Source organism: Tupaia chinensis, unplaced genomic scaffold (assembly GCF_000334495.1).
Source record: "Tupaia chinensis unplaced genomic scaffold, TupChi_1.0 Scaffold150288_1, whole genome shotgun sequence".
NCBI classification, from domain to species: Eukaryota; Metazoa; Chordata; class Mammalia; order Scandentia; family Tupaiidae; genus Tupaia; species Tupaia belangeri.
The window spans coordinates 840727-855031 of NW_006210128.1; the positions used below are offsets into that span (position 1 = coordinate 840727).

Consider the following 14305-nt stretch of genomic DNA (forward strand, 5'->3'; position numbering starts at 1 on the left):
TATCTAGATAAGGATTAGAAAGGGAAAGTAGAGGGGCTGATAGGTGGCATAGTGGTTAAGAGCGTTGGATTCCCACATGGGCAACCGTGGTTCGAGTCCCTGACCTGGAGGCTTGCTTTCTCGCTTTCCCTTTCTCTCTCTCTCTGTCTCTCTCTGGTCAAAATTTAAAAATGATAATAGCAACAAATGGAATTAAATACATACATAGTTTTTTTTAAAAAAAGGGAAAGTAGAAGACATGATTGGGGCTGGGAGGTGAGCATATCCTACCTATTTGCTCAACTTCCTTTCCTCCTTTGGGAACCCTGTATCTACTACTCTATCCCAAAGAAGCATCAGTCCTGGTATTTTCATCACCATAACAATGTGAGTTTGTGACCCAGGCTGGCCAATCAGCATCCCAGCTTCTCAGACACAGTGATTGATTCAGTACATCCTTCGTGTGCAAGGAGTACTGCAGTTTTTGACTAGATGTTGGTGGTTATCTTAAATTCTGGGCAGAGCCTGTCATCAGAATGAAGTTAACCACCAGGAGAGGCAAGGATAATAAGTAAGAAAGTCTGGGCTCCATGACCTTGTTTGAATTCCTAGATCCTGCTGTGCCCAAAACTACATCTGCCTGGCCTGACTGCCCAACGTCATAAATCAGTAACTGTCTTGTGTGGTATAACTGGTTGGAATTTATCTTCTCTCATTTTCAAGGACGTATCCTGACTGACGTAGATTGGTAGTCATGGGCAAGAATCCTTTTTTTCTTTTACTTATTTAATTAGCGATGATGTAACATTGAATGGTTAAAACTGACCTTTCCTTACCCATACATATACACAAGGAGTAAGTTTTGGTGCAAGGACATCCTCCCCAGCCCTCATAAGAGGAATCATGCCAATTGCCCATGTGAACTTGTTTTTTTTAACAAACCTTTATGCATTTTAAAACAACAATCTGAAGTATTGTACAATGTGAAGCGCTGTCTCTAAGTCCAGTCGATGGTGGGACGGAAGAGGACGCACCCTCAGTGAGAGTCACACAATGGGTGGTAAGGTGTTCGTGTTCCTGGGGGAGGAGCTTTGGCTTTGCTGTCCCGTGGTGGCCGCAGACACCTCTGGTGCAGCAGCTGCCTCAGGCTTCCCAGGAGCTTCTAGGTGGGGCAGCTGGACGGCAGCCACGTGCTGGACAGAGCTCTGCGGATCGTCGGAATTTGGGACACGATCAGAGGCACCATCTTGCATCTTGTCTGCAGTGTCTTTAGTGAGCTCATCTGCTAAAGGAGACAGAAGGAAGGAGGAGCGAATGTTCACATGGGAACTACAGAATTGCTTATCAGGAATTCACTGTGGGCAAATTGCACTTGTAAAGATATTTAAAAACATAACAAAACAAAACAAACCAGCTTTTTTGTAAAGTACATGCTATGTGCCAAGCATTATTTTAAGCACATGGCATAATTCATTTGATCCTAAAGAATAAACATTACTCTCATTCTTGTAAACGGAGAGGCTGAGCTGCAGTGAGGGTAAGTGAACTGCCCCTCAGGGCCCACACCTGGTGGGGATTTAGTTCCAGGGACTCCAGTGAACCAGCGTATAATCACCAGGCTATACTGCATATGAAGTATCCCATAATGCTATGCTCTGCCATTGATAAGAATTCTAAAGGTAATTTATAGGGAATAAGGTCGAGAAAGAAAAGGGGAGAAAGAGAAAAATGGAAAATCCTAATGGTGAAGGGTAATGATAAGCCCAGCTAAAAACAAATTTCCTCACAGAGGAAACCTCCCCCTCCCCGAAATTGGAAACGACGTATCTAGCGATATCCCTGATTTCAAAGCATGCGTGCTTTGAAAAGCTATATTTTAGGCCATAAAGGCTTAAGACAAATAAGAAAATATATAAATGGAAGAACCTGCTAAAATAATATATGGATAATGGAAAAGAAAAGTAATATTTTAAACCAAAAGAAAAGAGAAAAGAAATGACAGACTAGAAGTCATGTCCCCAGGAGGATTAGTCAAGGAGTTCAGAGAAATAGACACGCAAGTCCTCCAGAAATGCCCGGCATCCTGGGTGATGGGAAGAGGACTGATTCTGAGCGGGGCTGTACCTTTTTTGCTTGCATGATGGTACCCTGAATACTTGTCCTTCCTTTTGTCAGAGGGGAAACAGAAACTGGTTTTCCTCAAAATCTGGGGTCTGGGCCGTGGTTTGAGGCTTCGTGGCTCATGAATCCAAGCATGCTTGAGGGCCTGGTCTGGGGTCATTCGAAGAGAAGGTTCCCATCTGTACCCCAACAAAGCCCAGTATGCATCAATGTTTTACTTCTCTTTAATATTAAAACATTTCTTAAAAATCCAATAAAGATATTTTTCATTTAAGCTCTATTATATCTCAAAGATATCATTTGGATAGTGATTATGACGTATCATTTAAAAGTACCTGAAAACAACTATTAGATATAATCTTTTTAGGAGATTAGTATAACAAACCAGAGAATATGTTAGAGTCCAAGTCTTTCAGAATTTTTAGAAATTTTCTTATAAGAAATACTATGAAAAGTCTTATCCAGCGGGATTTAGGGTTTGGTAAGTTAAGAAAAACAAACGGATGTTTTATTTTAATTTCCAGACAGAATTTGAGTCTCCAAATAGATCACAAAGAAAATTGTAGATTTTTTTGAATATTACGATGTACTGTGAGGGGATTTTGGATCTAATCCAGGGAAACTTCTATAGCAGTAACTGAACACATTGGCAGAACTCTCAACACGGAATCACCCTGCCTTTTTAAATCATTTCAGCGACAGAACAATAACTCATAAAACCATCTATTCCAATTCTGAAAAGCTCTGATTCCTTAAACCTTCTACATTTTTATTGAGTCCAAACTGGCTATCTTCCCAGTAACTTTTATCCACATCCTAAGTCTACTCATTAACATGACTCAGGATAAAATAATCCTTTTCTGTCACAGTTCTCCACCTGTCTAAAAACACTTATTTCCCTACTAACGACTGATCATATCATATAGTTCCCACCATTGGGCCACCTTCCAAGATGGGAAATGCCAGCTATTGTCTAACTGGGGTCTATGCTCGGAGACATTCTAGACTCAGCCAGGTGGTACACAGCCCAAGCTCTCAGTTCTTCGTCAAATGAGCGACTATTTAACTACACCTTTCTCCTCCTGAACTTCCAGAGTTGGACAGTAAAATCTAGGCACGAGGCTTTTCATTTACCCCTACTGAATCCGGCTCAAAACTTTTGGATCTCCTATTCCAAAGATTTGCTAACAGATAAGGTAACAGGCCCCATCAGCTCAACTGCCCCTTGTAAGCCGTGAACAATCAGTCCTTCGCAGTAACAAAGGAAATAATGTCCCCAACAGTTGGCATTGCTGGATAACTCCTCTCTGTCTCAGCAGTCAACTTCTGTCCCTACAGCCTGAGCAAGAAGCAGGGATGGTGTGGAGTGGAGATGGGTACAGAGTCTCTCTCTATTTCAGTTGCTCAGATGACTGCGTCACCAAGACAGTAATGCTTTCAGCAGTAGCAGACGTTTACCCTCGGAGCTAGCGCCTGAATTCCAGAGTGTACACTTTCCAGAAGAATGTTTTGCTAAAACTACCTCATCCTACTGGAGGAATGAGCGAAAGTAAAGATATGGTCCTCTATAAATACTAAACAACAATAGTACTGATAGATCTGGAAAGGACCTTAGGAATACCCCCATTTATTCTGTAGAAGGTAGAAAAGGAAACTAAGACCCAGAGAGAAATGATGACTTGTCAAATACCACACAGCTAATTTACTCGCTGCTCGGTGGAGATGGACTTGCAAAACCTCTTTAACAGCACTGAAATGGTAACAATAGCTAACATTTCCTAAACCCCTTTAACTTACTAGTAGGTCCTTTTTTATACTATGACTTGACTAAAGTATGGAACCTAATTACTTTTCACTCTTTTTTATTTTAAGGTTTTTTCTTGTTTGTTTTTGTTGTTGTTGTTGTTGTTTGTTTGTTTGTTTGTTTTATTTCATTTTTTTTGTTTGTTTGTTTGTTTGTTTTTGCCATAGGGGGCATTGCTAGCCAGAGAGTGAGAAATCACCTCCATGCCCCCAGGGAGTATGGCCACACCCCAATGCCTTCTCCATTCTCCTGGGATTTATGGGCACATACGCACATGTGCTTGGTATTGAGCCTTAAGCCACTGGATCCAGGACTTGAACCACAGTCAGCCATGTGAGGGTCCAGCGCCTTAACCATCACACTACCTGCTGGCCCTGGAAACCTAATTTCTAAGATTCAAAGTAGATTGTGAAAAAGTCAAACATAATATACAGCTCACCTGAGACCAGCAGTTAGCGTAATGGCTATGGTGCTAGACTCCCATGTAGTCGACCGCGGTTCGGGTCCCGGACCCGACGGCTTAAACTCTCGCCAGGCGCGTGTGCATGCATGCCCAAGATCCCAAGAGGAGAATGGAGGAGAAGGGATTGCGGCGTAGCCAACCCCCCTGGGAGGTGATTTCTCACTTTCTGTCTCTGTCTCTCTGTCTTTCTGGTGAGCGCACGTGCCCTATAGCAAAAACCCTCTCCAAAAAAAAAAAATATATATATATATACACAGCTCACCTTTCCCTCAATTCCTTAATACAAGATGATTTGTACATTAAATCCTGGAGGGCTGAAAAGAGGCCCTGAAACCAGATTATGCTGGTGTCTGAAAACAGTTACAAGAGGCACAAGAGAGAAGCTGGCTCATATCACAGGAGCTGAAGACCTTCAGGACTTGGCTGCAGCCTCACTGCCAGGACAAAGTACCACACTGCCTGATCCAAGGCAAGTCACTTAGTCTCTTCCAGCCTGTGTGTGTGTGTGTGTGTGTGTGTGTGTCTGCAAGTGGAGCAGATCACCTGGTCTGACATCACACAGCAGGGGGAGACAGTTGTCTGATGGGACAGTGGATACCAGAGCAATGTGTAGACTTTAACGCTCTACTATTAGTACGTATAATTGTCATTTTCCCAACTACCTCCCAGCCGTAGACCTTCACCAGCAAATGTGTGGAAGTACAGTATTTAAAAGGAAGCCAAGAGACCCCAGCAAACTCACACCAGACACCTTCTGAGAAAGTCCAGGAAGCTTGAGTCATAGGTTTTCAGCACCGTCGTGAGATCCTTGGAATCCGGGTATCTTTTTTTCCCCCTGTTGTTGGTTATATTTTTAGGAAAACCTTTGGAATCTTTAGAGATACAACATTCTGTATTTAGTTCCAGGTGTAAATATACATTGATCACATCATAGCTGTTCACCCAACCATCTGCTTCTGGGAGTGCCCTTAGCAACCCTTTTTTCTGTTTCATATGCTACCCTCATCCCAGTCACCCCCACATATGAAGACATACCCACAATGCAGTCAGTTTGAAATAACCACACGGAGATTACCCAATGAATACAATTAACTTTAAAAACAATTTTTTCGGGGACCAGCAGGTGGCGTGGTGGTGAAGGCGCTGGACACTCCCACATGGTCCACCAGGGTTCAAGTCCTGAATCTGGTGGCTTGCTTTCTCACTTCCTCTCTCTCTCTCTCACTCTCACCCTCTGTCTCTCTCTGATCAAACTAAAAAATAAATGAATGAATAAATAAAATAAATAATTATTTAAAAATTTTTTTTTCTACTATTCATTATGTTCTGGGCCTCTTTCTCACTACCTCCTCCCCAAATCAACCAAATAGTTTAAGTGGTTTAACATTACCAAGGTATAAAAGTAATGATGACAATAATAATAAAATAAATCTGAGTGACAAAAACATTCAGCTCTGAACAAAACAGAAATAACCCATTCTTGGATTATTTATACCTTTGCTTCTTCCCCACTAGCCCAATATAGTGAGAATCTGGGATATCTGTAAGGTATCACAAGAATGCCTTAGGAGAATGCTTTCAGAGCTCATTCACCATGCAAACAAATTAATCTCATCACGTCTATGGAGTTATGCAAAAATTTGGGCCATAATTGTAATGTTCAGACGTGGTTGGTGACTTAACCCAGCTTGGGCTGGCTGGCTTCAGCCATGTCCACTGATTAAGTAAACTCCTCACCAAACGTATGATTTGTCATCCTTGGAAGGAAGCCCTGCAGACAGCTCTGAAGGTTTCCCAAGGATGCTTTGTGCAATGATATGAAGCTGAGGACACTCATTTGTACATCCAGGTTCTGGTCAGAGAAGCCGACCACTTAGGCTCACACTTTGCGTGGGTAGCTACGCACATCCACAAAGAATTTACACATTAGAAAGAGTTCTCACCAACTCAGGAGAAAGTTCATGTAAGAAGCATTCCAGAAGGCACCTAAGAGCTGCTATTACTCTTGTAACCAATATAATCAGTAGGACCTCCAAAAGGACATCTGCTCTTTAATGACTTCCTGGAAGAGAGACTTCCACGAATGTGTGTGTGTGTGTGTGTACATACCTGAGTAGTATTTATATGGATGAAAATATGTTGGGCTGTTGTGTAAGCCCTGTGGACTCCCACAGGTCCCTATTTCCTTTTGGATTATGATGCCAGTGCTCCCCTTATCTTGTGTTACGTTTTTTATTCATGACCAAAGACTTGAGCTCATGCAATGATTAGTAACATAGCCCCCAAGATGATCATTGTGTAATTGTTTTTCTTATGCAAATTTTTCTCACCATTCCCCACCACCACCTTTCCCAATAACTCATCATTCTTTTCACCTACCCCCTGCTGCCTGGGGCACCTCAGTACCTCATACCCTTGAGGCAACATCATTTTGCTGCTAACTAGAGGTATTAACTAGGCGTGGCTGGGCGTGGAAGAGCTGATGGCAGCCCAAATCTGGGAAAGTCAAGAACTGAAGTAGACACCGTGTCTCTCAAACTCACTTTAAGAATCGCAAGGAGCGGTTGCTAAAAACATGAAGTCCTGGGTCCCACCTCAAACCTGCTATATCATAGATAAAGGAGGACCATGGGGAATTAGCATTTGTGTCAAGTGCCCAACTGATTCTTATAATCAAAGTTTTGAAGCCACTGAAAAGGATGCAACTTCCAGTGAAGTTCCTTCTTAGGGAGGAAGTAAAAGCATGTGGACGCTGCTAGTAATGGTGATCCTGCCCAGCCCCCTCTAGAGCCCAGGCTGATGGTGGAAATCAAGCACTCCATCAAGTGACATGCGTCTGTCTTGGTATCCTCCTACTAAGACGTCCTGCGTTCCCTTCCTTCCTGCACAGACTTAAATGTCATCTCATGAGCTCAGTATTACAGGCCTAAGGTGTGACTCATCCCACAATATCCTTGTCTAGGAAGATCCCACAGTTTCCACTTTTCTTCCCCCAAATCCTTCAAGATTCAAAAGACTGAATTCTACATGGTGGATGGGAAAAGCATATTTGGAGTCAAAGGACCCATTCTATTGCTCCATGTCTTCGTTATACGGGGAGTCAGCCCAGTGTGACTTAGCACACAAAGTGTAATTGAGTCAGCCAGATCCTCTACCTACCATCAGACTACTCTGGAGGAAAGGTTAGTAATGTGAACACCCTAACCAACCTTGCCCTGCTCAGCGGCAAAGTCTTCCAAGTTCTAGCCGTGATTACGAGCTAATGTTTAAAAGATTTCATCATTGGAATGCCTTGGGACCAGCTAATCAGTGGATGTCAGCCTGGGATCATGGGGTATCTCTGCTAACTAGACCTATAACCTTCAAGTTAGGAGTAAGGGGAGTCCAAAGAGTCCTGGGAGAGAACAGGGCTCATGGCTGCTGCTTTTAACCAAATAGTACTACAGTGGACATTTAACCGCCCACATGGCAAAACCAGTTCCTACTGGCCAGTATGACTGAAACCCTTTTGTCCTGGAGGATCGTCCCAAGAGGGTGTTTTTGACCCTCCCTATTGATGGGACAAGTTGTTCCGGGAAGTTGTGTGATCAGCCTGCCCATTCTGAGGCCACTATCAGTTGAAAATTATAGGAGACAGAGCTAAAAATGACTGTGGCTGCATAGCCAATGAGAGCCTGTAAGCTAACCTGGTCACCATGGGTGGTCACAAAGTGTTGTTCCAGAAGGCAGGGCACTCCTGTCTGTGGGGTCTCTTTTCCTTCATGTCTGGAGCCGCTCCACTCAGCTGACCTTCAGGTCACAATGGCTTTTTCTACCTGGGAATCCCTTTATTTTTTTGTGGCTTTTCAAAGGGATTTTAGGTCTGGGACTTACTTCCTTTTCTTCAGTGGGTAGAGCCCTGGAGGCCCTGCCTCAGTGGGTGCCTTGCCGATCTGTCTGCCCATCTTGTACAGCACACTCAGATAGGCAGCAAATCTTACCGTGCAGAGTGTGGGGACTGTGGTGAGAAGGGCAGTGTGGGTCTGTGGATGAGGCTTAATTCCAGCAGTCAGACAAAGGACCTGTCTTAAATGACAGGCCACAGCACAAAGGCAGCAACACGATTCTACCAGAAGTGCAACGAACCTGGGATTCTAAGGGTATTACGGATTAAGATCTTTTTTTTCAGGCAATAATAATGCTCCATCAAGGACGGAACATAACCATAGAACTTTCCACTACTCTTGAAAAGTAGCTTCTACTCTTTGCTGTCCCTACGCAGAGCAGAGTGGGAGAGGCCAAGCTGCTTGGGAAGTAGAGGCATCTTCCAGGAGAGGGCGTGGTTGTCATCTCCAGAGGGTTTCATATTTGCTGAGAGATCTTGTGAGCAGAAACCTGATCATTCTCCGGCACATTTTCACTGCTAAGACCATTCTCACCGTGCCTTTCCACTCCTACCTCCATCATTCTGTCTGGTACCACTTCCCACAATCTTTTCCATTTTCTGAAAGAAACTCCTAATTTAAAGCTTACCCTTTGGCATGGGGCTAGAGGGAAAACACTAAGTGAGGTTTAGGGTATGGGAAAGTATTTTCAGGACATAAGGACAAAGAAAGAGTTAGACCCAGGGACTTACCAAAGAACGTCTGTCTCCTAGAGGCCGTCTGAATGAAGCGGGTTGGTGGTAGGCCCAGCACCTTCAATAGGTACAAAGCGATTGGTTGACTATGTGTGGAGTCAGACTCAAAGGCTGCTAAAACTAGGTGGAACTTGGGCCAAACTTTACCTCCTACAGGTAAGGACCCAGGGATATTAAATGACAACACCAAGTCAGTGGCAAGGCAGGCCCAGAGACTGAATCTCTAACTCCTTCCTGATCCAGGATTGTTTCAGTGTCTTAAGACTCAACTGGCCATGTATTCTAGACAGGGCCCCCTATAGAGACAGGGCCACCCTTAACACCATCTAGCTTTCACTGTTAGCAAAGCAACTATGTATTCACTACCACCTCTGATTTTAGAAATGACATATTCCTGCACAGAGCTTGGAGAAAGAAGAAAAACAGGTGAAAGTCACCAGGTGGGTGTCAGACCACTGCAAGACAAATGCTTTCCTGAGAAGGAAAGTGCAGCGCCAACCTGCTCACTTTTCCTTGCTGCAACTAAGGGCACGCAGAGATAAACTGCAGGGGGTGCTCCTAGCACTGGGTCACTTATCCTTGCTGCCCGGTTTCCAGCATGATGTGTGCATGACCGGCCCTCTTGCTGCTCAGCCCCTCTGACGTCAAGAGCAGTAGGAAACTCAACCCATATGCCCTATGTTCCTTGCTATGGGCAGCAGGAGGGCCTCAGAATCACTTCATAGAATCCTTTATTACCGGGGACCAGCAGTTAGCGTAATGGCTATGTTGCTGGACTCCCATGTAGTCAACCATGGTTCGAGTCCCAGATCCGGTGGCTTAAACTCACACCAGGCACGTGTACGTGCATGCCCAAGATCCCAAAAAGAGAATGGAGGAGAAGGGATTGCGGCGTGGCCATCCCCCCTGGGGGGTGATTTCTCGCTTTCTGTCTGTCTCTCTCTGCCTTTCTGGTGAGCCCACGCACCCTGTAGAAAACCCCTCCAAAAACAAAACAAACAAACAAACAAAAACCAAAAATAAAGGAAAAAGAATCCTTTATTACCGAAGTGAGAGGCCATCTACTCTGACCCCCTCTCATCGTGCAGTTTAGAGTGGGAACTAGCTTCCCAAAAAGAGCTGGGGCCAGACCACAGATTAACTGACTCCTAGGACAGGGTTCCTTCCTCCATAGCTACCAATTACAGCTATTCTTACCTAAATTATTTTAATATTCTATTAGTTTCAATCAGGAAATGAAGTCATCTATTTATACTATCTAAATTATCCAGTTGAATTAAAAATTCTCAAGGTAATGTATCTCTCTACCCATGACTTTAAGACAATATAGAAAATAGAAATTTGGCATATATATGTATACACACACACAGATTAGATGAGATACATCAATAGTAGATCTTTGGGGGTCAGCAGGTAGCATGGTGGTTAAGGCACTGGACTCCCACATGACCAATTATGGTTCAAGTCCCAGACTTGGCAGCTTGAAATTTACGCTGGGCACATGTGCATGAATGCCCCAAATCCCAGGAGAATGGAAGAGAAGATTGTGTGTGGCTATCTCCCATGGTGGAGTGATTTCTCACTTTCTCTCTCACTGTCTCTGTTTCTCTCCGGCAAGCACACATACCCTATGTCAAAAGCTTAAAAAGATAGATCTTTGTTCAAAATTGAAATATGTTCATTGGAAAAATCTAAAATATGAAATTTCCAACTCTTTAGAAATATTTTCTCCTGTTTTATCTAATTGAGTTCTACAACAAGATGTCTTTGAGTGAAAGAAAAAATAGATACAATAAATGATTACATGATGAGTTTTCATAAAGGTTTTTAATTGGAAGATAACCTTCCCAGAAACTTAAGATCGCATATGACTAATGGCTGAACAATGCATATTTTTTATGTCAGATAATTTCCAGTTCTTTGTTTCTAACAACATTGTGGTCAGGTTGTCAGCTGATAGGTTAGTAAAAATAGTTTTTGATGACAGATCTCCATTTGATCCTTACATAGAACTCCAAAAGAGTCCAGAATTAGGTGATGTCACTAGGACAGGCTTCCAGGCTTACATCCACACGACCAACAAATTGGCGTGGCACTAATCTTAAGCCTGTTCATTCTAGCCAGAAGTAATATTCACCTATGAGGACAGAAATTACCCAGAAAAAAGAGAAAACACAGCTGTGTTCATTTTTCTAAGAGCTGTATGCCAGTAAAAGTTCACATTTAAAAAAAAAATGTGCTACAGAGTATGTGTGGTCATGAGAACGAGAGAGAGAGAGAGAAAGTATTCTCCTCTGCCCCCACAGGGGACAGCCACGCCACAATCCCTTCTCCTCTATTCTCATCTGGAGATTTTGAGCACACACACATGCACACACACACACACACACACACACACACACACACACAGCATGATTTTCAAACTGCTGGGTCCAGGCCTCAAACTGCACAGCTAGCCATGTGGGATCCAGCTACTTTAACTACCACATCACAGCTGACCCACCATTTCACATCTTATTCTTAATAATGATAGAATTTGTAACTGACTAGGAAAAAAATTTACACATAGAATTGTGCTAACAGAGAATCTTTTAAGTTATAATAATTGAAATGAAACCTCAAAATGTAAAACTATTAAACTAGAATAAAATTCTGTAGAAGTAGAATCGAAAAGAGTTCATTCAAAAGGAAAAAGAGCCAAGTAAAAGAAATGCACAACTGTGTAAAAACAACTTGTTCACGTATTTTTCAGATAGCTTTTGGCGGTGTCATGTCACTCTGGTTTTTTTTTTTTTTCTTTTGGCACATCTGAGAGACTTGTGTAAGAGTTTTATTGTAAAACATCACTACAATATGGTGGAAATGACATCCTTTGCAACTATTTAAATTTATGATAAAAACATCAGATGTCACCTCAGTAATGTACCACAGAATACATTTTTCTAAGAGCTGTATGCCAGTAAAAGTTCACATTTAAAAAAAAAATGTGCTACAGAGTATGTGTGGTCATGAGAAAGAGAGAGAGAGAGAGAAAGTATTCTCCTCTGCCCCCACAGGGGACAGCCACGCCACAATCCCTTCTCCTCTATTCTCATCTGGAGATTTTGAGCACACACACATGCACACACACACACACACACACACACACACACACACACAGCATGATTTTCAAACTGCTGGGTCCAGGCCTCAAACTGCACAGCTAGCCATGTGGGATCCAGCTACTTTAACTACCACATCACAGCTGACCCACCATTTCACATCTTATTCTTAATAATGATAGAATTTGTAACTGACTAGGAAAAAAATTTACACATAGAATTGTGCTAACAGAGAATCTTTTAAGTTATAATAATTGAAATGAAACCTCAAAATGTAAAACTATTAAACTAGAATAAAATTCTGTAGAAGTAGAATCGAAAAGAGTTCATTCAAAAGGAAAAAGAGCCAAGTAAAAGAAATGCACAACTGTGTAAAAACAACTTGTTCACGTATTTTTCAGATAGCTTTTGGGGGTGTCATGTCACTCTGGTTTTTTTTTTTTTTCTTTTGGCACATCTGAGAGACTTGTGTAAGAGTTTTATTGTAAAACATCACTACAATATGGTGGAAATGACATCCTTTGCAACTATTTAAATTTATGATAAAAACATCAGATGTCACCTCAGTAATGTACCACAGAATATATAATTTGAAAAAATACTTCTAGGGACCATCCACCTAAAAACAAAACAAAACAAAACAAAAACAAAAACAAAACAAGAAGAAAGTATGTAGGCCACTGCCCTGGAGGGATCTGATGTGACCCAGTGTTGGAGGGCTGCAGGTGTCCTGTGATCTCAGCTGGCAGTGGAAGAGACAGCCAGCCCTCCCCTACCTCCATGATGCAAGCCAGCTGCTCCACTTCATTCTCCCCGGGGAACAGGGGGTAGCCCGTGTACAGCTCCGCCATGATGCAGCCCAAGCTCCACATATCAATGGCCATGTTGTAGGGGTGGCCCAGAATCACCTCTGGGGATCGGTAGAAGCGGCTTTGGATGTAGGTGTACACTGTGGAAGCAGAGAGAGAAACCTCACATGGGAGAAACCGCTTCTCCAGAACACCTTTCACAGGGGGACTGATGTTTAGACTCCCTCCAACCTTCTTACCCTCGAGAGTACAACCAGGTAGCACTTAGGGGACACATTACATATCACTATCACCAAATCCTCACAGTAGCCCGATTATAGTCAAGGTGTTATTATCCCCATTTCATTGATAAAGAAGTCTGAAGTAGGCATTGTTCCAGGGAAGTAAATTTAATCCACTCAAATTTAAAAAAAATAAAGACTAATATAAAACTAACTTTCTAACCTCAAACGAATTCTAGGTAGATAACTCTCATGAGTGTTGTGATTTGGTAAGGGAGTAGGCATATCAAAATTTGAAAGGAAGCCCACAAAATGCATAATTTAAAGGTGTATATTCAGGCCCAGCAGGTGAAGTGGAGGCTAAGGCTATGGATCCCACATGGCTGGCTGTGTGGTTTTAGTCCAGGACCTGGCAGCTTGAAAATCACCCCCTCTGGGGAGGGGCAGGGCACAGGTAGTGGCATAGTGGTTAAGCTGCTGGACTCCCACATGGCCAACCAGATCTGGCACCTTGAAAATCATGTTGGGTATATCTGCATGCATTCTTAAAATCCCAGGAAGAGAATGGAGGAGAAGGGATTGTGGCATGGCCATTCCTCCTTGGGAGGGTGGGGGAGGATTTCTCACTTTGTTTCTCAATGTTTCTCACTGTCTCCTTCTGTCTCTCTCCAGCTAGTGCAGTCACCCTACAGCAAAAACCTAAAAAATAAAAAAGAAGAAAAAAAAAAGAAAGGAAGGAAGGAGGAAGGAAGGAAAGAAGGAAGGGAGGAAGGGAGGAAGAAAAACATGCTGGGTGCATGTGTGTGCATGCCTAAAACTCCAAGAAGAGAAAGGAAGAGAAGAGGTTACAATGCAGCCATCCCCCTGGGAGGTGATTTCTCACTTTCCCTCCCTCTCTCTCTCTCTCTCTCAATCTCTTAGCCTCTCTCCAGTGAGCTCACATGCCCTATAACAAAACTTAAAAAAAGTATAGTCAATTTAATATATGCATTTATTGTAAATATAATTTAAAGTATGAACACTTAATAAAATCTCTGCAAATGTGGGTGAATTGAAGGTAGCACTGAAGGAGCCTAGATTTTACAGATAAAGACATTGAAGTCAGAAAAACATGATATTTATGGTTATTTTTACATAACTGTTTTAGGTGGTTACCTGGATGGGGGGAGGGGCAGGGACTCTGTAATCA

The 14305-nt window shown here is 42.7% G+C and overlaps 1 protein-coding gene across 1 annotated transcript in view; it reads right to left on the reverse strand.

Moving 5' to 3' along the window:
* Positions 1 to 897: 897 nt before the first annotated feature.
* The window catches only part of DYRK4 (dual specificity tyrosine phosphorylation regulated kinase 4), a 63924-nt gene continuing 50516 nt past the window's right edge, over positions 898 to 14305 (reverse strand). The window contains exons 14-18 of the mRNA XM_006172053.1: positions 12863 to 13035; positions 8983 to 9043; positions 5110 to 5239; positions 2104 to 2279; positions 898 to 1264 (exon numbers count right to left, since the gene is read on the reverse strand). Coding sequence (XP_006172115.1) covers positions 1026 to 1264; positions 2104 to 2279; positions 5110 to 5239; positions 8983 to 9043; positions 12863 to 13035 — 779 coding nt within the window. The 3' untranslated portion in view covers positions 898 to 1025. The remainder of the gene's footprint in view (positions 1265 to 2103; positions 2280 to 5109; positions 5240 to 8982; positions 9044 to 12862; positions 13036 to 14305) is intronic.